The following is a 25,854-nucleotide window of genomic DNA, read 5'->3' as shown; positions in this document are numbered from 1 at the left end:
CGGGCGCGTTCCAGCATGGGTATGACACAGCAGCACGATCGGGGATCGAACTGGAGAGACCTTACGAATTACAACACGTCCGTCCCTGCTTACCCAGGCCACCGCCATCGGCCCCAGCTCGTTTAGCTAATAGCTAAAACAGCAGATTTATTCAAGCTCAAAACACCTTGTTTTACAAAGGGCCTGCGTCACTGGGGAAGTAATCGATAATCGCCGCTCTGTTCGAGACGCTGTCATCAGCCTCTGGAGACGCTACGCACAGACAGACAGACAGACAGACAGACAGACACCGGGGCGTCACAAGGGGGGGAAAGTGGGGACTGAGTTACTAGGGCCCAAGGTGGAGGGGCCTTAATTATTTTATACTCTAGCTATTGAAAAATAGGAGATCTAGTAGAAAAACTTTTTTGAAAAGTGGTGAAAATGTGTGCCAATCTTTTGAATATTATGTAACTTTTTAAGCAAACATTTGTAATTCAAATGTTGCTTCTGGGGGGGGTCCCCGGAACAAAATCTTTTGAAATGGGTGACCAAATACATGTCATTTTGGGGGTCCTTCACATGAAAAGGTTTGAGCACCACTGACATAGAAAAAGACTTTTCAAAAATAGCAAATCTACAAGCTCGGAGCGCGGCACTCGGTGCCGCGCTGTGAGCTTGTACATCTGCTGTTTTTCAATAGTTAAAGCACAATATAATGAGTAAATAATGCGTTCCCATGTCTAAATGGGTTAAACCCAGGGCCCTGGATTTGGAGCGACACCCCTGGACAGACAGACAGACAGACAGACAGACAGACAGACAGACAGACAGACAGACAGACAGACAGACAGACAGACAGACAGACAGACAGACCATGTGATGACAGCGCCCAGGGACTGATGTAATCCGCCTCTCCTTCCCAGGCTGTCTGTCTGTGAACGTCTGCAGCAGTGTGTGTGTGTGTGTGTGTGTGTGTGTGTGTGTGTGTGTGTGTGTGTGTGTGTGTGTGTGTGTGTGTGTGTGTGCGTGTCCGCTGACATGTGTACGGCCGCGGGGCGCGCACAGCGGCCTTCCACGCTGTCTCATCACTCATAACATGCACGCATATCGCTGTGTGTGTGTGTGTGTGTGTGTGTGTGTGTGTGTGTGTGTGTGTGTGTGTGCGTGCGTGCGTGCGTGCGTGCGTGCGTGCGTGCGTGCGTGTGTGTGTGTGCTTGTACCATACCATAGATATATATCATGAGTAGGTTTGGTCATTTTAATTTTCTAATTAAGGACAATGGTTTAATAATATTCCCCGTCGGTGATGTCACAGGTTGGCAGGTCCCTGAACCGTCCAAAGCCCAGCAATGAAACACAGAGCCAGTAAACAGGAAACTGTGCCATAAAGGACAACTAGGGTTCATATGTTAGAGTGTAATTAGAGAAAAGAAAAGATGAGTGTTAAAATATTTTCATTTACTGCTTTCTATTGTTTTAGCCATTTTAGATTTCAGTGGGCGGGGGCATGCGTACAAGTGGCTAAATATCTTGTCTTTTTAGACAAGCCGGCAATTTCTTTGTTACTATTTACACCAGCCCCCATTAAGTCACAACTGCCCATGAAAGATTGCGGTGCATTGGGAATGGGCTTATTGTGTCTAAAAAATACATATTTAGCCACTTGCATGCATGCCCCCAACCTTGGGGCATGCATGCAAATCAAAATCCTTAAAATCACTAAAAGAAGTAAATGAAAACATTTTAAAACTCATCTTTTGTTCTCTGCAATGACTATCTAAAATATGAACCCTTGTTGTAAAAAATCACTCCCGTGTGAACTGAGCGGTGGTTTACCCACCTCATAGATCATGTGTACCGATTTTTGTGACATTTGAAGAAAATATGTAGGAAAAGGAGCAAAAAGTGTGTTTTGGAGAAAATTCAAGATGGCGGAAAATCTATCCTGGCGCAAATGGGCGTGGCCTATATGGGGAGATGCGTCTTGACCCAAGGAATCCAGGGAAAAAAGAATTTTAATTTTCCGATCTACGGTTCAAGAGTTACGGGGCAAAACGTAAAGTGGGCCGTTATAGCGCCACCATGAGGCCGAGTGATGTAATTATTTTTCGATTCATTCTTAAAATCATTATGAATCTCCTCTCCGAGGTTTGAAACTGTAGCTCCTATGGTTTACGAGAGAAAAATACTTGAAAGTGATTTCTTGCATTGTCCCATTATAAGTCAATGGGGACAATTAAGCGTCGTTTTTTGCCGATTACGTCGGCATGGTAAGGCGGATCGGAACGAAAGGTAATAGAACACCATTCCCGGCCGAGCCGCACATTTTGATGTATATATTGCGCAAGTGGCGTAAATGGTGCGGCACTAGAGACTACTATACAGACAGACAGACACGGACGGAGACCCACACACACGGCCACGTATAGGAGCGTTGTGACCACCGCTCAAAAAACGAAGTTGTCCTTTAAGGATCCGCAGGCCCGTTTCAAGAGCTAATGTGTGGCCCCAATATACCCCTACGAACTGATGTTGGTCTGCTTCCATAGTGGTGCATTTTAGAACTAAATTAATTAGGCTACACCAGGGTTCCCCAATTAGTTTTCCCCACGGGCCGAATTATGTCTAGGGTACCAAGCCGAGGGCCACAACATTGCTGGGGGCGACGGCGGCGTTCCCGCTACTGTTCAGTAGTTCAGATATCGTCGTTGTCGGGGGAAAATCTTGTATGTCCAAAACCGTTCGTTTTGCATTCATCATTTTAAAAAAACTATTTAAACTAGTGAAAACAGCCGATATACAAGCACACAACGCCTCGCACCGCGAGGCGTTGTGTGCTTGTAGATCTGCTGTTTTCACTACTTTTGAGCGACGGCCTTGTATGATTGGGGAAAGAGCGTACACATTTGGAGATACAAGATTTCCACCCGACAACGACGATATACTAGTGTTGTTGCTGCTCTTATACCACGACTATTACTGGGGTTGGTGTGGGCCAGACAGTAGCCCCCCACGGGCCGCAAATAGCCCGCGGGCCGCCTATTGGGGAACCCTGGGCTACACGCACTTCCACCATGGACAGCTATAGATAGAAAAGCAGCCTAAACAATTAACTCTGGTTATATCATCTTGTCATTGCATGACTCACTTTCTTTCAAAGAAAATCAGGCGATTCATTTAGATGAGCCCTGATTGAATCGCATCCTGTTTGGTCCTCATGGTATTACTGTACACTGTTTCTGACGTGAACGATTGAACCCACAGTTGTATTAGAATTATGATAAGCAGGTGCGTCACAAGGGGGGGGGGGAGTGGGACTGAGTCAGTAGGGCCCAAGATGGAGGGGCCTTAAAATTAGCTATTGAAAAACAGCAGATATAGAAGCTCAATGTTGTTAGTATTTCAGATACACGGTGAGGAAGGCCTTTTTGGGCCAACACGTCCGCTTGTTTGCTGCTGCTGGGGGGGAAACCTTCAATAAACATGAAGAATGTGTTCTGTAGTGAGCGCTGGTGTCCTTGCTCTACGTTCATTATTAGCCAGACTGATAACCTGGATTCACTCTCACGTTCCTCCACTGAATCCATGTTATCAGTATGGCTAATGCCAGGCTAGCGTAACGACGCCCCTCCGGGCCCCGACGTGACATTTTCACCAAGGCCCCCCCTGGTTTCAGAGAGCATGGTAAATATTAGCCTCATATAGAACCTCACCCTCAGCTGGCGATCTGTTGTTAGCTCCGTGGTGAGGCCTCTCTCTGTGCGTGTCTATGACATTCAGTATAGATGCCTTAATGGTCCACGTCACACTGATATAAACCAGTATGCGCACGCGAGTCGGCACAAAATGAACCCCACCACTCATAGGATGCAATGGATGGCACTTGCGTTTTAAAATGCATTCCATCCAACTTTCAAATGCCGTTTTTCTCCCAGTGTGGAGGAAGAATGCTTAGGATTTTTACTGTGATTTCTCACTCTTGAAATATATAATCCTTATAGTTTCTGTTGATTGCAAACACTAATAGCGATTCAAAACAGTTGTCCTTCAAACCCCACCTCCATTCACCGTCATCAGAACAGAGGGAGCGCTCCTCATGATCATCAGAGCGTCTACTGCTCGCCCAGCTGCAGTCCATGAAGCCTAATTTATGCTCCGTCCTGCGACGGTGTCGCGCGCAGACCTCCAAGCTCAGAACGGTTGCATTGGTGACGCGATGTGAGTTTGTATATCAGCTACTCTTGACGTGGAATACCGTTGCGCAATGAAGTATATACGCCTCGATAAGGGCGCACCCATGGGCGCACCTCACTAGCACACAAGAGGAGGTTGAATAACCAGTGCTCCCCAAAGCAACAGGTTTGGGGATCTGTTGGGAATTGATTACATGATACAGTCACCTGTGCAGTCAGTCTCAATGTTTGTAAACAAATAATTGGTCTATAGGCCTATACTTTGAGCCAGGCAAGGGCACACATAGACATGAAAGGGGGCTTGAGCCCCTGCCCCTTTACCCGTCTGTAAAAAGTGCCCTCTCCAGACCATGAATGCAGTTTTTACTATGGGGAAAGAAATGCAAATGCCCCCTCTTTCCATGCCATACCTGAAGGCAGCATTCAAGAGAATTGCCTTGTCCAAACTCTCCTGAACTTGAACGCAGCATCTTATGTTGAAAGAATTGTAGAACACATCTCCACGCCACATCTCCAGTATCGCCTTTTTTTTGCTTAGTTTAGTGTGGTATCAAGTACTGAAAATAGCCGACCTCCAAGCTCACGACGTGCGTTGAGCTTGGAGGTCTGATATTGAAATCTCCACTCCAGGGAGCCATGGCAGGTTTTTTCTTTCTTTTTCTCTGTTCTGTGGCCTGTTGAGTAGCAAAGATAATATACCTAGTCACCAGAGATGGCATAGTTCAGAGACTTTCATGGTCTGTCTCATGTCAATCATCAACCTCTGAAAATAATGTAAAAACACAGAAGAGGCCCGGCAGAATCTACCGAATTAATTCATGATATACCCAGCAATAGATATGTGTTAATGACCAAACGAAGCGTCTTCGTGAAGTGCAGCGCATCCTTTGACGAGGGGCAGCGATTAGCGTAACAATTAGCCGCCATGCGCTGTGCGTTCAATACTAGCTTATATGTCATTAATATAGGAGTGTGTACAGTAAGTACTTAGCTAGCTGTTAAAGAGTGTGCACAGCGCGGGTGGACGGGTGGTGGGTGTAGGGATTAATGTCTGCATGGTGCGTTTTGTTGTTGTTTTGTTGGCGTTAAGCCTTCGTAGCGTCAGAACAGCCTTTACGACTGGCGTCATAATCCCATGGCGATGTCTGTCAGGTGGAAACCTTGTATGTCCAAACACTGTTCCATGAAAATAATAATAGTAATACTACTACTACTACTACTGTTACTACTACTAGGGGCGGCATAGCTCAGGGGTAGAGAAACTGGTATTAGAGCACGAAGGGTATAAATCCCGAAGGGTTCCCAGTTCGAATCCGGGCTCCCCCTGAGTTAATGTCAAAGGGTCCTTGGGCAAGACTCTGAACCCCTAATTGCCTCCGGTGAGTAGGTTGGTGCCTTGCATGGCTTCCTCCGCCACCGGTGTATGAATGTGTGAGTGAATGGGTGAATGTAATGCACAATCTATGTAAAGCGCTTTGGATTAAAAGCGCTATATAAATGCACCATTTACCATTTACCATTTACTACTATTACTCTACTATTTATTAGTAGATTAATCAATTAATCGCATGTGTAGTCGCATATAAATATTTGACCTGAGAAGCAATTTTATTGTGCATTTTGGTGTACAAGTGTGTTTTTTAATTCAAAATCTACCATCCACTGGGCTGCGCAAATAAGCGGTCTGATCGGCAGCTTTATCCCATTGCTTCCAATGGGGTAGAGTTTTCAACGGGCCTGAAAATTAAGGCCCGGCCCTAACTGGGCCCTAACTGGGCCGGGCCGAGGCCCTACCCGGCCCGACTAATTAGCATACATTTTAAGCCCTACCCGGCCCCAAAAAGTCGGGTCGGGTTGAGTATGGTCGGGTTTTGGTAAGAATTTGAGAACTCTACCACGGAGTAATAGTAATTTATTTTTTCATTGATCCCGAGGCCCTACCCGACCCGACTAATTAGCATACATTTTAGGCCCTACCCTACCTTAAATGTCGGGTCGGGTTCGGCTATGGTTCGGGTTCGGGCAGAATTTGAGAACTCTACACTGGGGTTTGTTGACTGTTGGTACAGTAGGTGCACCGGTATGATATGCTTCTGGTAGGTCCCTGGTACAAATCTTTTTCAGATGGGGATCGGTTGCCAAATATATATAATTCAAGTGGTCCTTGACATGAACAAGTTTGAGAACTGCTGACATAGAAACATAGGTTTTTCAAAAACCTTAGAAGGATTTTAGAGGACATTTGTAGAAATCGGGTCAAAAATATTCAAAGACTCGCACAAAAAGATTTTTCTAAAATAGCAGATCTACAAGCTTGCAGCGCGGCACTCGGTGCCACGCTGCGAGCTTGTAGATCTGCTATTTTTCAATAGCTAAAGTACCTAAAAACAAGGGTTAAAGCGGTTAAGAAAGACGGAGATATGAGGTTTCTGTCGGACGGCGGCGACAAGCTACTGTAGGCTAAGCGTCATCCTCCACCGCGGTCCCCGGTGGTTTGTGTGTAAATCTAGACGTGCGTCAGTGAAACAGACACTCTGGCACGGCGGGGGATTAGAGCCAGCTCAGCGCTATACTCCTGGGGTTGAGGAGAATACCATCACTATGTACAAATAATATCTATTAGGTACAAGTACTTTTACTTGCATTCATCATTTTAGAAATGATTTAATCTAGTGAAAACAGCCGATCTACAAGCACACAACGCCTCGTGTGCTTGTAGATCGGCTGTTTTCTCTACTTTTGTGCGACGGCCTTGTATGATGAAGCAGGGCTTTGCTTTGCAAAAGAACGTACAAATTTGAAAGTTGGAGATACGAGGTTTCCACCCGACAACAACGATATGCTTCATTAATACCCTTTAACCCTTTAAGACCTAGAAAGCATCTGTGTCACTTGAACAATATAAGTAACCACTTCAACCATTATTGCGACCGTCAGGTCGCAGTTACTATGTAAAGCTCCACCGGCTGTCAGTCAGTCTGTACGTCACGTCACGTCACATTACATCACACTTTGCCCCTACTATTATCTCTGCCACCGTTGGCCCTATCGATGCCAAACTTTGCACATACACTCCTTGGATGGCAAATCACAACCTCCAGGCCTGATTTCTCACATGGCCCTCTTCTAGCGCCACCATCAGGCGTGATTTTTGCAAAACACATTTTTGGACACTGCTCCTACAGATTTTGGCATAGAATCAAGCAAAGCGTTACACAGTATCTCTACAGTCATGTACCGGTAATCAACATGGATCTGTCCCATTTCCCATATTCCCTCCTGATTGGCTACGATTGCCTTCTAATGTTTGTGTATAGGACCTGACGGTCGTTTATTTCCCGATTAGGGAGAGTTACTGGTTTTATACTTTGGCTAGAGTCTAGCCAAATTTTGTAGCGGAGTAGAAGGATAAAGTACACAAAATTGGAAATATACGTGTAAAGTAAAGGTACCTCAAAATTGTACTCGACTCGAGTATAGTACTTAGTTACTTTACACAACTGGTAAAACAGACACTGTGGCGCGTTGGGAGATTAAACCCAGCTCAGCGTTATAATATAGACTCTTGGGGTTGAGGAGAGTGGTCCCGTCGTGTTACATTTCATCGTGGTGGGCTCGCGCCACGCAAATCCCGTCCTCTTAATTATGTCTGTGTGAGCTTTGTGTGTGTTTATAGCACACAAAGCTACACGTGTCGGGCGCAAAACTCGTTCCTCACTGTTAGCTTGTAGAGCTTGTTGTTATTATTTTGGACATAAAAGGTTTCCACCTGGCAATGAGGAGGTGTACGTTTCGTTACAGTTGCTCTTTGCGTGCTTGCCTGCGTGTGTGTGCGTGCCCGTGTGTGTGTGTGCGTGTGTGCGTGCGTCATTGTTAAGGATAAATGGTAAATGGTGCAATTATGTAGCGTTTTATTCCAAAGCGCTTCACATAGATAGTGCATTACATTCACACACACACACACACACGAACACAACACACACACACATTCATACACCGATGGCGGAGGAAACCATGCAAGGCACCAACCTGCTCACCGCAAGCAATTAGGGGATCAAGGTCTTGCTCAAGGACACTTGAGCGCTAACAGCGAGGGTATACTGTATACTGTTAGCCATTATATAACACGTTCTTGGGGGCGCCCGCTGGCCTGGTGGTCAAGGCACATACCACATACTAGGCTATGATGCCTGCTGGCGTCGCCGGTTCGAATCCCGATCCGGATGACCTTTGCCGCATGTCATTCCCCGTCTCTCTCCCCATTTCCTGTCAGTCTACTGTCCTATCGAATAAAGCCATAAAAATAAAAAAAAAGCCCAAAAACAAATCTTAAAAAAAATAAAAAAACACGTTCTTTCGCACAAGACTATGCTATTGTTGTTGTTGTTGTTGTGTTTTTCTCAGAATAATTCCATTGGCCAGCGAATCAACACATCATTTGCCGCTGCAAAGAACATGGCTTTTCCCAGGCAATTGCTGGTGTGTGTGTGCGTGTGTGTGTGTGCGTGCGTGCGTGCGTGCGTGCGTGCGTGCGTGCGTGCGTGCGTGCGTGCGTGCGTGCGTGTGTGTGTGTGTGTGCGTGCACCCTCCGGTACAATCTGTTCTAAGTCGTCTCACTGACATGGCAGTGCTGTCCAGATTGATGCTGTCGTCGCGCTCACAACAGGCCTATGCATCCTGCGCTAAATGCTTCTTATTGTCAATACATGTTAAGTCATTTAGAACGGAACGCCTATCTGTGTCACCCCTTTAGCCGTTATGCTTTAACTATTAAAAAAAAAATAGCAGATATACAAGCTCACAGCGCAGCACCGAGTGCCGCGCTGTGAGCTTGTAGATCTGCTATTTTTTTTAATAATCGTGAAAATGTGTGCAAATCTTTGAATATGTCATTTTCAAAGCAAACCTTTGTAACTCAAATATTTGCTTCTAGGGGGGGTCCCTGGAACAACATATTTTGAGATGGGGGTCCGCGGCCAAATACATATGATTTTGGGGGTCCTTGACATGAAAGAGTTTGAGCACCGCTGACATAGAAACATAGGTTTTTCAGAAAACTGTTAGGATTTAGGAGACATAATAGAATCGGGTCTTCAAAAATAGCAGATCTACAAGCTCACAGCGCGGCACTCGGTGCCGCGCTGTGAGCTTGTATATCTGCTATTTTTCAATAGTTAAAGCATAAAATAATGCGTAATGATAATGGGTCCCCGGTCCTAATAGGTTAACTTATCGCTGGAGGCCTCCACAATCACAGCGGCGGCCGAAACTCAACCAACCCCCCATTCCCCTCTCTGAATGTATACCGTCACATACTATCAACACAATGTCTATAGATGTCCCTCTCTCTCTCTCTCTCTCTCTCTCTCTCTCTCTCTATCTCTCTCTCTCTCTCTCCGCGATGCTATGGGGCTTTCTTGACATGAGACGTGTCATGTGTGCACGTTGCCATGATGTGAAGTAAAACAAGCAAGAGATAAGAAATGTGCTGCGTGTATGTACAGCACAACTATAGGGTACGGTCCCGCTGGAACTGTTTAATATTTGAATACTAGACCTTACCCGTTCAAAGATATGTGCTCCAAAATATGTGGTTGAGTGTGGGTTGTGGGGAAAGTTACTGTAACTGGTGCGTGCGTGAGAATATGTGGGAGCATCATAATGTAAGGAGCAGCCCAAGGAGGAGTGATTTATGATGGATACAGATAATTTAACAGCAAAATTAGGTGAATAGAAGTATGGGGATGTATGCGCTTGCTCCACATAGTTTTTCCATACCCGTTGGAAGATGAGACACACATCAAACGCAACCGGTGAATGCGTGACCCGTGCATGCCTGCAACCCACGTGAGAGAGAGAGAGAGAGAGAGAGAGAGAGAGAGACCATGCACATTCCTAACTGTGAGAGAGAGGGGTGTGTGTGTGTGTGTGTGTGTGTGTGTGTGTGTGTGTGTGTGTGTGTGTGTGTGTGTGTGTGTGTGTGTGTGTGTGGGGCTACAGATCCCATGGCCTGGAGGAACGGACCGTAACCCTGACAACAGGCTGTAAAGTTGAACAGAAGTGGTGAAGAAACACTAATAAATAGCTTGAATTTGGGAAAATTTTAATTCGGGCTCCGTTTGAAGCGAGTGAATAGATAAACGTGGAAATGCATTGTGTGACCTACTGACTGACTGACCTACTGACTTCTCTAATTATATGATAGATAATCTCTCTGTGTCAGTCTTTCTTTCTTTCTTTCTTTCTTTCTTTCTTATATGGGTAAATTCTCATATTTTTCTCCTTCTACATCACTGCCACCCAGGTGTGGAATTCCTTGACTACCTCCCTTAAAACATGCAGCTCGCTGGAATCCTTCAAAACTGCCATGAAAAGGCCAGAGAAGGAGGTAGTTATCACTTCTCCCATAGACAGGCGAGAAGTGAGCCCCTTACCTTTGTTTCCCCTACCCTGTACATGTAGTGTTTTTATATAACTGCGATATTATTGAATGTTTTCTTTGCTTGCTATTTATTATGTCCATTACAGTTTTTTTCGATTGCTAAAACACAAAAAGCAAAAATTAGGCACAATTTTCACAACCTTTACTTCTGTCCCCAATCGCTTGGCTCAATTTGTTACTACTTTAGATTTCCTTATCATATTAGACTCTGACTTTCCTTCTTTACACTCTGATGTCAATTTCACATCACCTTGTTGTCAAAACACAACACACAATTTTCAGGTTTGCACACTTCTCACATAAAATCTCAAAGCATCAATCCACAACACACAAATATTCAAATCTCTAAACGTTCGGGTCTGACGTCAATTACACATCACCCTGTTGTCTAAAAACCACACACCATGTTCAGTTGTTGCACAACTGAACATTGAGACAGGAACCGGAGGCAGAGATGGGCACAAAATACAAAAATATATTTGAAATACAAAGGTACAAATACCAGTATACTGTCACCAGGATAGTATCTTGGTGACAGTATCCTGGTCAGTATTAGACCAAGTACTGACCAATTTCTTTCCAAATATTTTTTGTTTTTTGTGCCCATCTCTGGCCAGAGGCATGATGCCTATATCTACTGTAAATCAAAACTTTTTGGATCCATATGTGTGTGCTGTTTTATGTTTGATATGAAAAAAGTAGGCCTACACTGAGTCATTTTACAAAAGGAGAAATGTCTTATTCTCCAGAGCCATGGTCGTTCTTATGGTGTGTTCCATTTCGACAATTGTGTTTTCAATTTTGCTCTTCAGTGTTCTGTACATGCTTGGTAGTGTTCAGCCAAAAGCTTAGTTGTGTTTATTCAATGAATGGTGTGTGTGTGTCATGTGAAAATATGGCTGTGTTTACCAAATGAAAACACGAGTTCCATTTTGAGTTCCATGTTAAGAGATTTGATGGCAAAGAGTTGTTTTGCAAAGGGATGCCAGGGTTTAGCAATTTGTGTGTAATGTTTGGAGTTTTGTGTGTGCAGTTTTGAAAAAAAACGTACAGTTTTGAAAAATGTGTTTTAGCAATCGAAAAAAACTGTAATTAAATACTGAGGGCTTCCAATGTAAAAAAGACCGTAAAAGGTCTTATTTGGAATGTTCCTTTAAGGCAGGGTGATCAATTGTACTTGTGCTGTACAACATATCAATTGTATTACTTGTAATGTTCTCCATTTTTGTCTAATAAAATAATCAATCAATTAAAAAAACTCTCCATCCATCCAACCATCCATCCATCCATCCATCCATCCATCCATCCATCAATAAGTAACCTCATCTGTCTAGCTAGCTGATGTCCATCTCTCGCCCAGTCGCTCTCATCTCTGATCCCCATTTTCATCTCTCTCTCTCTCTCTCTCTCTTAAACCCCATACTTTGTTGACAGTACCCTGGGGCTGTTTTCACTCTGCATTACAGTGAGTGAAAATAGCTGAAAATCTTTGTCAAAATATAGCCGCGTTGTAAGCTATAGATCTGGTATTTTCTGCAAAGGTTTTCCTCAGCATACCAATGCAGGGGTTTAAGTGGTTAATGCATTCTGCAGTGAATCTCTGTATTAACAATTCAACAGGAATGTTGATATGGCTCCCTCTGTGTTGTCGCGATTCATACGTCATCTCTGAAAAGGCCTATCGTGGAGATATTGTATCGTCTCAGCAATATTTTATTGAAGCAATAAGCCACAAGAGGCATTACCTGGTATTTTATAACGGCTGAGAGGCGTAGGGAGACACGAGGCGCAGCCGAGTGTTTCCAACCCTCTCAGCCGGTGTAAAATACAGGTAACCACATGCCTCGCGTGGCTTATTGCTTTTCTAAAACGGTGTGGCAATATGGCAACATGAAAAATCATCGACATGTACCAATTAAAACTGTTCTATTTCACTAATAATTCACTACGAGGTCTGCAAGAAAGTTCCCAGCTACAAGAAAGTAGTTCCCAGCTTTTTTGCCAACAACACAGGTGCAGATAATTGGTGCACTGTGGAACACTGTGGAAAGAAATAACACACCTGGGTTTGGTATAAACTGATTCAAGGTGTGGGTTATAGTCGCATATACCACAGCAGTTAAGGGAAACCAGCCAATCAGAATCAAGGAATGGAACTAGCCGTTTTAGAACACAATACCGCCCACCCCTAGGTCACAGCAACACAAGCAGAGCACACTTGCACGCACGCACACGAGCACGCACACACACACATCCACACACAGCGTATACACACACTCGCTGTGCATCAGAGCGGCGCGCCAGAGACGCGAGAAAAGAAATGCACCTTCGATTACGGGATAATCATGTCATTAAGCCCGAACTCACGCCCCATGGATTTAACGTCGGCTGCAGAAACACATTCAATCACCTCTTCTTTTGAGCGCCGCGCGGCCCCGTGCCTCTCGCTTTATTGACGGCTAAACAACCAGCGCATTAATCACGATTATTCTCCAGCCAGGCGCGGAGTCGGGACCCTGAATGCACTACAGTAGGAGGCAGGGTTTCTCAAAGCGGGTGTCGTGGCACCCTGGGGTGCCGTGATGCCAGTCCCGGGGTGCCGCAGAATGCTTTGATAATATTTGGAAGTTGTCGATATCACCTCAGTTTAACCACATAGACCACATTTAATTGCGACCGTCAGGTCGCAGTTACTATCAAAACCTCCACAGGCTGTCAGTCTGTCAGTCAGTCACGTCATGTCACACTTTTGCCCTTCTCATATCGCTGCCACCGTTGCCCCTATCCATGCCAAACTTTGTACACACACTCCTTGGCTGCCAAACCACAACCTCCACCCCTCATTTCTCACATGGCCCTCTTCTAGCGCCACCATGAGGCCGATTCTTTCAAACACATTTTTGGACAATGCTCCAACAGATTTTGCCCTAAAATCACACAAAGCGCTACACAGTATGTCTATAGTCATGTCATCAACATGGATCCGTCCCATTTAGTGCCACCATCAGGCCGATTTTTTCACATCCCCCTACACCCAGGAACCAATGGCACGTACAGGCCTATTTGTGTACCTTTCCTGATTAGGGAGTCTTACTGGTATTTTCTAATACGACTACATTGGAGAATATTAAAACACCCAAGGGTCGACTATATCTCCTGACATGATGTACTTTCCGTCAGTCTGTAACAAAGTCACGTTTAAGTGCGACACATTTAAACAGTTGTGTTTAACTATCATCATTAAATGATTGTATTTAACTATCATCATTAAATGATTGTATTTAACTATCATCATTAAATGATTGTATTTAACTATCATCATTAAATGATTGTATTTAACTATCATCATCAATATTTAATATCAGTGGTCTTTTGTTAGGTGTGTGTGTGTGCTCTGAAGTCTGAACAAAGCACAAATAGCTCAGCCCTATTTCACATTACCACATGTAACCAGACGTGCAAGGTAAAAAATAAAATACAACAAAATAGCCTTTCTTTGACCGCTTCAGAATGAGACAAGAGGGAACAAGGAAACCTGACAAGTTATACTCTGGGAGAATATTCTTGTTTGGCGGTGCTGGTGGGTCTTTTTAAAGGACAACTTTTTTTTTACAAGGGTTCATATTTTAGATAGTCATTAGAGAAAAGAAAAGATTAGTGTTAAAATGTTTTCATTTACTTTTTTCTATCGTTTTAGCCATTTTAATCACTTTGATTTCAGTGGGTGGGGGCATGCGTGCAGGTGGCTAAATGTGTCTTTTTAGACACAATAAGTCCATTCCCAAGATGCACCGCAATCTTTCATGGGCAGATGTGACTTATGGGGGCTGGTAGCATTACTGTAAAGACATTGCCGGCTTATGGTGTCTAAAAATACGTATTTAGCCACCCACTGAAATCAAGGTCATTAAAATGGCTAAAACAATAGAAAGCAGTAAATGAAAACATTTTAACACTCATCTTTTCTTTTCTCTAATTACACGCCCCCAATCTCTAATCGCATTATATTATTTCTGGGGGGGTCCTTGGAACGAAACATTTTGGGGAGCTCGGCTGAATACATATCATTTTAGGGGTCCTTCACATGAAAAGTTTGAGAAGCACAGATATAGAATACAGAATATAGTTTCCAGAATACGGTTAGGATTTAGAACAAATAATAATAATAATAATTGGCTTCAGGTCTCAATGGTGTTAAAATGATGTTGTTACTACGGTAGGGACTGTTGAAAATAACACAACGTTTGATCTGTGAAACACCGACACATGACATGATGTTTACATAGGGCTGTCACGATTATGACATTTTACATGACGATTAATTGTCACTCAAATAATTGCGATTAACGATTTAATTGTGTTTTTGTCGTTGACAATTACATTTCTGTTTGGCTTTTTGGTTTTTAAGTCTACATGGTAGATATGAAACATAACCTAAATATACAAAGAAATTACTGACATATTTGACAACTTTATACTTAAAAAAGAACATTGATAGTGGAAATAGCCGATCTACAAGCTCACAACACGTTGCATCTATTTCCACTATTTTTGCCTTTTTTTTTTATATATGAAAATTTTTCAATATGGAAACGATTATGACGATTATGAAAAATAATCACGATTATTTAAAAAAAATCACGATTAGACGATTATGTAATAATTGTGACAGCCCTATGTTTACAGATAGAGCTGTTAGTATCCATGTTGACAGACAGAGCAGGTCAGAGAAATAGAGCAGTCAGTGTTCAATCCGCAAAACAGGATGTCTATATTTTGTCTGTCCTCTCCTCTCCTCTAATCTCTTCTCCTCTCCTCTCCTCCCCCATCTCCTAAATTCTCCCCTTGTCTCCTCTTCTTCCCCTCTCCCCTCCCCTCCCCTCTCCCCTTCATTCTCCCTCTCTTCTCTTCTCTTCTCTTCTCTTCTCTTCTCTTCTCTTCTCTTCTCTTCTCTTCTCTTCTCTTCTCCCCCTTTTCCTCCATTCTCCCCTTGTCTCCTCCTCTCCTCTCCTCTCCTCTCCTCTCCTCTCCTCTCCTCTCCTCTCCTCTCCTCTCCTCTCCTCCGTTCTCCCCATGTCCGCCTCTCCTCTAATCTCCTCCTCTCCTCTCTGACTGACCTCTAAAAAAAACAACACGGCTGGTGTGTGTGTGCGCGCGCGTGCGTGCGCGCGTGCGTGCGTGCGCGCCGACATCCATCCCCCATCAAAAAAAGAAAGAAAGCACTTCATATATGGAGGAAATATTGACCAGTAGATGGAGCTAAACCTATTAGGGTAAAAGACGAGGCGTTTTCAGCATCTCCTCGGAGATGGACAGCTCCCCCCCCCTGCTTCCCCAGAAGAAGTGAACGGAGCCGTTTTACAGTCAAACGAGCCCCACAAGTGGCGCAGACAGAAATGGCTGTTGCTATTTTTAACACCGCGGTCGGCACACACACACACGCACGCACGCACGCACGCACGCACGCACGCACGCACGCACACACACACACACACACACACAATCCAATGCAATCGTAAATAGCCTGCAAAAAAAAAAAAACAATAATCCTGTGTAAAAACAAAAAGCAATCCAGGATTTATTTCACTGAATAGAACATCTGCCTTTAGCCAATTAAGACCGGGAACGCATCTGTTTTGCGTTAAGACTTGGAACGACTTTAACCATTATTTTATGCAGATATACAAGCTCACAGCGTGTGGATCTGCTATTTAAAAAAAGAAAAAAAGAAAAGAAAAAATACAATACTTGTGTGAATATTTTTGATCCGATTAAGGTTTTTGAAAAACATATCGTCACTGTCGGGTAGAAACCTTGTATCTCCAAGTTTCAAATTTTTACGTTTTTTTCACAAAGTAAAGCCCTGCTTCATCATACAAGGCTGTTGCACAAAGGTAGTGAAAACAGCCGATCAACAACCACACAACGCCTCGCTGTTTTCACTAGTTTAAATCTTAAATTTGGACATACAAGGTTTCCACCCGACAACGACGATATGTTTCTATGACATCAGAGGTTCTCAAACTTTTTCATGTCAATGTTAAAAAATATATTTTCAAAGATTTGCAAAAGAAATAATCATGACTTAGAAATCATGAAATAGCTGATCTATTTAATAGTTAAGGCATATGGTTAAAGTGGTTGAAATCTAACATTACAGGTCTAAATAGGTTAAAACCTGTATGTGGACGGTGGGGTGATGTTGATACCATTCTAACTGCAGGTGGTCTCCCTGTGCTCTTCCATTGAGAATACGTTTCCCCGCACATAAGCATGATATCTCATCTCTGAGGAAAGTGTGGACCAGAACATTGATCTCTCTTGCGGGGGAGGCGTCGGTTTGAATCCTGTGTAGCAGTGGTGGGGGTTAGGGTTAGCCCTAACCCTCGTCCATCTTTTTTTTTCTTTTTCTTTAACTTTTCGGCTATTAGAAAATAGCCGATCTACAAGCTAAAGGCATATAAATAGTAAGATTATATAGCGCTTTTATAAGGCGCTTTACATAGATTGTGCATTACATTCACCCATTCACGCACACATTCATACACCAGTGGCGGAGGAAACCATGCAAGGCACCAACCTACTCACCGGGAGCAATTAGGGGTTCAGAGTCTTGCTTAAGGACACTTTGACATTAACTCAGGGGGAGCCCGGATTTGAACTGGGTACCCTTTGGGAACCCTTCGTGCTCTAATAACGATTTCTCTACCCCTGAGCTATGCCGCCCCACAAACGTGGGGGCGGCATGTGTCAATGTGACACGTCTCAAGCTTAAAAATCTGCTACAGTATTTTGGAAAAGGTTGGAGAATTAAACCTTGAAAAATCGGCAGATTGTTCTCTTACGGAGTCCCCTGGCACCACATTATTTTCAAATCGGTGTCCAAGGCCAAGAATCTATCAACCTGGGCGTCCTTGAAAAGGCGTGAGAACCACTGCTGTGTAGGACGTACTAGAAATCAGGTGTAATTCCACTCAGGAGTTAGAAAAACTGGACCCGAGCTTTATCCACGCTCTCGCGGTATGTTTTAACAGCGGGTGGCGCTGGTTGATAAGAAAATGGTCTGGTTTTCGCTATCCACAGCACCACAGTCCATTCACACACACTGTGTAGTGGAGACTGGGCAGAATTACAACAGCAGGATGGAATTGTTTTCCTCTCGTTCAGACACAGCACAGACAAAGACATGTCCACAAAGGCACGGAGCACACGCACGGCCACGCGCGTGCGCAATCACCCTCGGAAAACACAGTAAAAACATTGAAAACGCTGGCAATAGTTACAGGATTAATTCATAAATAGCTGGCACGAATTGTGTTAAAACGCACCATTAAAGAGACACACTCAACGTTTGTTTTGCGACCGTCAGGTCGCACTTACTATCAAAACCTCCACCAGCTGTCCGTCCGTCCGTCAGTCCGTCAGTCTGTCACACGTCACACTTTTGCCCTGCTCATATCTCTGCAACCGTTGCCCCGATCCATGCTAAATTTTGCATACACACTCCTTGCCTACCAAACCACAACCTCCACCAATTCTCACATGACCCTCTTCTAGCACCACCATGAAGCCGATTCTTGCAAAACACATTTATGCACACAGCTCCTACAATTTTTCCCCTAAAATCACGCAAATTGGTACACAGTTGGTCTACACTCATGTCATCAACATGGATCTGTCCCATTTAGCGCCACCTTCAGGCCGATTTTTTGAAACATATTTTTGGACACTACTCCTACAGATTTTGCCCTAAAATCACGCAAATCGCTACACAGTATGTCAACATGGATCTGTCCCATTTTAGTGCCACCTTCAGGACACCTAAACCTCTCATTCTCTGGGCCAACCTCAACAATACATTTGCCACACACATGCCCCTACACCCAGGAACCAATGCCACTTACAGCCCTCTTTGTGTATGCATGTGACCTGGCGGTCGCTTATCTCCCGATTGGGGAGTCTTACTGGTATATCCAACAACTCCTTACCTGGTTGGTGGAGAGCTGCGGGCCGCGGGGTGGCCGCACCAGCACCTGGACCCCGATGTGCAGCGCCGAGGTGGCCAGGCCCGCCAGGATGGCCCAGGTGAGCGGCAGCGGCAGCATGCTGTAGGTGGCGAACAGCGCGAACAGCACGTAGCCCACGCCGTCGCCCAGCAGGCCGTAGCCCAGGCCCGCCGCCAGGATCTGCGTGGCCATGGCCACCCAGGTGACGGCGCCGCTGTACTGCAGGTAGCCGTGCGACGCCGCGTCCTTGCGCACCACCACCAGCGCGCACACCACCACCTCCACGCCCGTGAAGAAGCCCAGCAGCATGCCCTGTTGTGGTGGGGAGGGGGGATTCGTTGGGTCAATCAGTGATGTGACATGAAAGGTGTCAAAGAGGCAATACTTAACGTTGGTGGTGGTTGTGCTAGAACGGGTACACATTATTGTGTATCATTATTTTATGCTTTAACTATTGAAAAATAGCAGATATACAAGCTCTCAGCGCGGCACCGAGTGCCGCGCTGCGAGCTAAGCCGAGCTTGTAGATCTGCTATTTTTGAAAAACCGTGAAAATTTTAATTTTGACCCGATTCTATGCTGTCTTTTGAATCCTTCTAAGATTTTTTGAAAAACCTATGTTTCTATGTCAGCAATCTGGCTAGCCATCGTCAAAGAAAAGGTCCTTTTCACTTAAATGGAGCTCTGTTAGTCTGTTCTTGAGAGACTACTATGTCAGTGGTTCTCAAACCTTTTCATGTGAAGGACCCCCAAAATGATATTTATTTGGCCACGGACATCCATCTCAAAATATTTAGTTCCAGGGACCACCCAGAAGCCAAATTTTAGTTACAAACGTTCGCTTTGAAAATACATACATTCAAAGATTTGCACACATTTTCACGACTTTTTCCAAAATAGCAGATCTACAAGCTCACAGCACGGCACTCCGTGCCACGCTGTGAGCTTGTATATCTGCTATTTTTCACTGGTTAAAGCATTCAATAATTCTAGGCCTAAATGGTTTAATAATACTTGAGTGGACAGGGGAGACGTAACATTGATTATACAACAGATAGTTCCAACAAAGGAACTTTGTTGGATTAAACTGTTGTATAAACGCAATATTACACTTCTGCGAACTCGCCTTCGGCTCATTCCAGCAACAAGGCAGGCTACCGATATTCACGATAACACGCACTCTCTGTCATGTTACAAGGAGTTGCATAAACAATAGTTATCAGGCCTAGGGGAGACATGCATCTTGGCTCTTAAAATCATACAATCTATAATGTATCATATAGGGCACGGAGGTGAATAACGAGACGAACAACATAATGTAGTGAAAATAAGGTCACATGCAGTGCTGCATTGGTGATTCAATGTTTTGGGGGGACGCGATTTGAACGACGTAGCGCACACGCTGCTAACACCTACATTACAGGAGTTTTTCATTTAATTTTCGACCTTTATTTAAAGGCCCGCTGACACTCCCTTGAAATTATAATAGTATGATACAGTAGGTCACGTGGTCTCTCTGAAAACAGTCTGAAACAGTCTGAAACTCATGTCACAGTCTAATCTGCCCCTCGCCCCCCAACAACAGCTGACCAGTACAGTAAGTAGTCTAAGTACAGTCAATTAATTTGATTGGCCTATAATTGCGCATTCTCACGATGACATCATAAACATAATTAACTAAAAATGTAAGATTACTTTTTAAAGTGACAGTACCCCTTTAGATGACAGTCCTACTTTTAAGTCTCAGAGAACAGACTGAGGGCTCAACCCTCTTTTTCAGCAGTGCCGAGATTACAACAAGAGTACACAATAAAACAACAATATCGTCGCTGTCCGATGAAAACCTTGTATGTCCAAAACCGTTCCTTTTGCATTCAACATTTTAAAAATGATTTAAACTAGTGAAAACAGCCGATCTACAAGCACACAACGCCTCGCGGAGCGAGGCGTTGTGTGCTTGTAGATCGGCTGTTTTCTCTACTTTTGTGTGACGGCCGTGTACGATGAAGCAGGGCTTTACTTTGCGAAAGAACATACAAATTTGAAACTTGGGAGATACGAGGTTTCCTCGCGACAACGATGACATGCAAGAACAGAACACAGAACACGTGAATAGAAGACAGAACACGTAAATACACGTAAAAACACGTTTCAGACATGGGTATGTTGATATGCATACAGGCTCATCTCCTTGTTAAATCACCCTGCCGTGACACTAAACGTTGCCGAGGTGTGAACTTGGGGATCGATGCACGCCCGTGCGTGTGAGAGGCGTGACCCAGGTCAGGGACGGCGTGCACACGCGTGACCGGACCAGTGCAACACTGGTCACATATCGTCGTTGGTGGGTGGAAACCTCGTATCTCCAAGTTTCAAATGTGTATGTTTTTTCATAAGTAAAGCCCTGCTTCATCATACAAGGCTATCGCACAAAAGGTGTGAAAACAGCAGATTTACAAGCACACAACGCCTCACACTGCTTGTAGATCGGCTGTTTTCACTAGTTTAAATCATTTTTTTAAATGATGCAAAGTGAACGGTTTTGGACATACAAGGTTTTCACCCGACAACGACGATATTTACCAATCATAATAACACCGAGGCACACATAGACATCAAAGGGGGCTTGAGACCCTGCCCTTTTTACTTGTCTGTAAAAAGTGCCCTCTCCCGACCATGCATGCAGTTTTCACAATGGTTAAAGAAATGCCAAGACCAATTGCCTTGTCCAAACTCTCCTGAACTTGAACGCAGCATCTTATGCTGAAAGCATTGCTCTCCGTGTAGAAATCCATGTCGTTACGCCACATCTCCAGTATTGACTTGATTATGCTTAGTTTAGTGTGGCATCAAGTACTGAAAATAGCCGACCTCCAAGCTTACAACGCGTCGCGCTGCAACGCGCTGTGAGCTTGTTGGTCTGCTATTTTCAATATTTTCACCAAAAGGCCCTTTTAGAAATGTCATCCCCTGTCTCTCTAACATTCTCTGTACGTCCCTGATAACACCATAATAACACAACATAATTCGACAAGTTGGACAAAATGTGGACAAAGTATTTTCCCAAATATGGATATGACTGACGTCTTATGTTATAGACCACATGAGACTCACACAATATATCCATATACCGGTATGGACATTCCAAGCTACGGGCTTAATATTGATGACATCAAGGATCTCCATATATGGGCAGGCCAGCTATAGACTTTGAGGCATTTGTAAATTAATTCTGTCTTGGCCACATATGGAGGTCCATATATGGGCATTGCCAAATATGGGTCAACAATGTGATGTCACAACAGGTCAGCTATAGACATTGAGGCGTTACCTTACCTACCTACTAACTCAATCAATGACGGTCAGGATCTGCCGGGTTTGCTAAATGCTCCCTATGGTCACAATAAGGCCACAGAATAACACAACATCATTTCCTCCTCACCTTGACGGGGTCCATGGGCGCCGAGGCCAGCGTCAGGTGGAGCACGAGCAGCGTCAGCTTGGTGACGATGTCCAGCACGTTGGCGACCACCACCGACTTGCGGCGCTGGCCCAGGAAGTAGCGCTGGTAGAGGCGCTCCAGGTCGCGCGACTTGAAGGAGTTGCGCAGCGTGGGGAAGATGACGCCGCGGTACGTGTAGCCCCAGTTGAGGAAGAAGTCGGAGTCGCCTCCGCTGGCGGCAGGGGGTGCGGTGCCGGCGCCGGCGCCGTTTCCGCTGCCGCAGTCGATCTGCAGGAAGCCCAGGTCACTGTTGTTGGCCGCGTTGCTGCTGCTGGTGGCCGAGCGCTCCGGGAACACCTTGCAATTTGACAAATGAAGCATAGCGTTAGTTTATGCAGGACACGCGAGTCTCGCCCGCCTCAGCTGTAATCAGCTGTCAATCGGATCCTTTCCTACTCCTCGTTCACAGATCTGCTGATCATTACATCACTCTGTCTAATCCAACCAGAGCTCTCGCTCAGTAAGGGAGGCTCCTTTAAATACGGCTACATTCACTACAGCTCTGCTTGTCTTTGATCCGAAGCTTCGGATCTGCTGCTGCTTAGCTATCTCCGCATTGGTCCGAAACCTCTTTGTTCTGACAGTCCATTAGTCCGAATCTGTTAAGAATACTATGCCTAACCCTAACCTCAGTAACCCTAACTAAATTCGGACTAATGAGATGTAGGACTAATGAATCTTCAGACTTATGGGCAGTCCCCGTCTCCTCCACCCCAGCCTCCACCGTTTGATCAGTCTGGCATAGGCTCAAATACTTTTAACTTTAAGCTAATATATCAATGTAGGCCTAATGCCATTTTACTACTATTGTATCCCTATGGGGGTTTTGCTTAGCAAGCATGCGTGTACAAAATTCAGGGAACATCTCCGAATGCAGAGCCCTTTAACGCCAAGTTAAACTGTATTCTATGTACCGGACCATGCACCCTCGTGGAGCAGCAGCAGCAGCAGCAGCAGCAGCAGCAGCAGCTAACGCCGGACTATAAAAATAAATAAAAATAAACGAACACGGAACTGAACCGAACCGAACCGGCGTGGACCAGACCGGACGGGTCCGGAACCAAAAACTGCAGATTTAAAAACACCTCCCCTCCACCCGGCCACCAACCAAACAACCAACCAGAACTAAGGAGATTAAGAAAAAAGAAGACGCAGCGATGGAACTGTCTGAGGTCCGGTCTATGTGTTGCAATGGTTAAGTCTACTTTGACTTGAGTGTTCCAGACAAAATGTATGGCATTTAGCGGCATTTAGCAGACGCTCTTAATCCAGGGCGATTTTCAATAAGCAAGGACAGCCCATCAACATTAATAATAGGCCTATACCAAATGCATAGAATTAGTCATCCAAACAAGGTAGACCAATTAGACCAAGAGCCTTTTAAGTCAATAAAAAAAAACATCAAAAACATCAATAATCTGTTACATCGAAGCTATACACACTAAAGCTTCAATGTTCGATAGGATGCCAAGTTGAAAATGGCCTGGACATCGATCAGTCTATATAACTCTATCTAAATGTAGGTCTACACGTATGGTCATTGAGGAGTGGGCAAGTGCTACGGTAAGTGCTCCGGGGCTAACCTTGGTGCCACCGTTGTTGTGACGGCTGTCGGCGGCGACACCCGATGAGGTCCTCCTCCGGCGGTCTGCGCCGCTCCCCGACTGCTTGCGAGCTCCGCCGGGGTGGTGGTGGTGGTGCTTCTGGTGGTCGTAGAGGTCGGGGACGTCCGAGCCGCCGTCGTTGCCGACTTTCGCCCGCTTCCCGCCCCCGTCGTCGTCGGCCGCCGTCTGCTCGTGGATGAAGCGCTGCTCGGTGATGTGCCGCACAACGTTCTGCCACAGCAGGCGCTTGGGTCGCGTCCCGCCACTCTGCTGCTGCTGCGTCTTATTGTTGGCGGCGTAGAGCTCCTCGCCGGCGGCGCTGGAGCACCGGACCTCAGACAGTTCCATCGCTGCGTCTTCTTTTTCTTAATCTCCTTAGTTCTGGTTGGTTGTTTGGTTGGTGGCCGGGTGGAGGGGAGGTGTTTTTAAAATCTGTGTTTTTTTTTTCCGGACCCGTCCGGTCTGGTCCACGCCGGTTCGGTTCAGTTCGGTTCAGTTCCGTGTCCGTTTATTTATTATTTTTATAGTCCGATGTTAGCTGCTGCTGCAGCTGCTGCACGAGGGCAGACGACGGCGACGTGCTGCCGTCGTCTCGTGCATCATGGTCCGGGTCGCACCAACCGACCGACCGAGCGACCGACCCTCCGTCCGTCCTGTGGGGTGTGTCGGTCGGTCACTCGCCACGCGCTGCTTAGAGGTCACTGTCACGGCCGACGAGCAGCAGCAGCGGCACCGTCGTCGGTTTCGGGAGGAGGAGGAGGAGGAACCATGACCGCGCGCTCCGGTCGCGTGTCGTCTGTGTGTGTTTGTCACAGCAAAGAAGCAACAGCAGCACGAGGACAACAGTAGAGTCGGTGCCCCGCTGTCTATGCTTATGATATGATATTGTTAATATATCCACCACGGTCCTGTCAGGACGCCACGTTGTTGTTACAATGACAATAAGAAGAACAGCAGCCTTGTGTTAAATGGTTCCGTCACGCATTGTTAAGGTTCCGTGCCACCACCGCTGTTCACCCGCCTCGCACCGACAACCTCCTCCAACGCAGTGAACGCACGCACCGCACGGTAGGACGGAACATGAAAGATCCAAACAGCTGCCTGCTCTCAGCAGGGCTCGGGTTTTTGACGATGTTGACGGCCAACATCCATCCTCCTCCCGCTGAGGAAAGGAAAGGATGGGGGGGAAAAAAAAGAAAAAAAAAGAAAGAAAAAATGCGATGATAACGCACGTGTATTCCGTTGTTGTTCTTCCTCCTCCGGTCACGGGAGAATTATAAGGACACCAGTCACACCACACCAGCAGCAGCCGTTTGAAATATTCCGTTCGTCCCTTTTTTTGACAGCGAGATTCACTCACTACCTTTTGTCTTGAAGCGCCGCTTCTCCGCACATCTCCGCGCTTCGCCGCACGCCGGAGGTTAATTGATTGAAGCGTTAAGTTGTTGACCGTTGGCAGAGACGCACAGGCAGGTTGGAGCGACAGTTAACCGTTATAGCCTTCTAGGTTGGACGTTCCGACGGGAATCATTCTGTTGTTATCGGGTTATTAATTCCGTCCAGTTTCAGTTCGTAAAGAAGTTGATGTATTTGACCTGGTCCACGCCGTCCACTGTCACACACACACGGCGGGTTGACTCTCTCTAGTCTATTGTGAGTGTGTGCTCAGCGCGCGTGTGTGTGTGCGTTGTGTGTGTGTTTTTGTCTCTCCGCTCCAGTCGCTCTCGAGCTGGAAGCGGCGGATCAATGTCGAGTGCGCGAGATCATCCTGCTCTCATCAGCCGCCTCGCGCACAACCATCCTCTCCTCTCCTCTCCTCTCCCCCTTCCCCCCTCCCGCGTGTGTGCCATAAATGATGGCCCATCATCATCATTTGATGCAAAGGCATTATTCCAAAATTGTAATTGAATTGAGACATTTTTTTTATCATGCAGGATGTCGAGGCATTCATTCATTCATTCATTCATTCATTCATTCATAGGCGGCGGGTCAATAAGGCCAGGGGAGGCTGTGCCTTCCCAAATGCTACGCTGGGTATTTTGCAAATTATATAATATATGAACCGCGGGGGCCCGGCCGTCAGCCTCCGACTGACAGTCAGTCTCAGTCCAAATGAACCTGCCTG

At 45.5% G+C, this 25,854-nt stretch overlaps 1 protein-coding gene across 1 annotated transcript in view; it reads right to left on the bottom strand.

The window, feature by feature from the left end:
- The window catches only part of adcy8 (adenylate cyclase 8 (brain)), a gene marked incomplete at both ends in the record, with an annotated part of 274,511 nt that extends 250,434 nt beyond the window's left edge, over positions 1-24,077 (bottom strand). Inside the window, 3 exons of the mRNA XM_080725959.1 lie at positions 18,606-18,935; positions 22,066-22,422; positions 23,709-24,077. Of these exons, the coding sequence (XP_080582085.1) occupies positions 18,606-18,935; positions 22,066-22,422; positions 23,709-24,077 (1,056 nt within the window). The remainder of the gene's footprint in view (positions 1-18,605; positions 18,936-22,065; positions 22,423-23,708) is intronic.
- Between the last annotated feature and the right edge of the window lie 1,777 nt (positions 24,078-25,854).

The sequence above is a fragment of the Nannobrachium achirus genome, assembly GCF_963921795.1.
Source record: "Nannobrachium achirus genome assembly, chromosome: 5".
NCBI lineage: Eukaryota > Metazoa > Chordata > Actinopteri > Myctophiformes > Myctophidae > Nannobrachium > Nannobrachium achirus.
The sequence above is the reverse complement of the archived record's forward strand: the minus strand, read 5'-3'. Positions and strand labels throughout refer to the sequence as shown.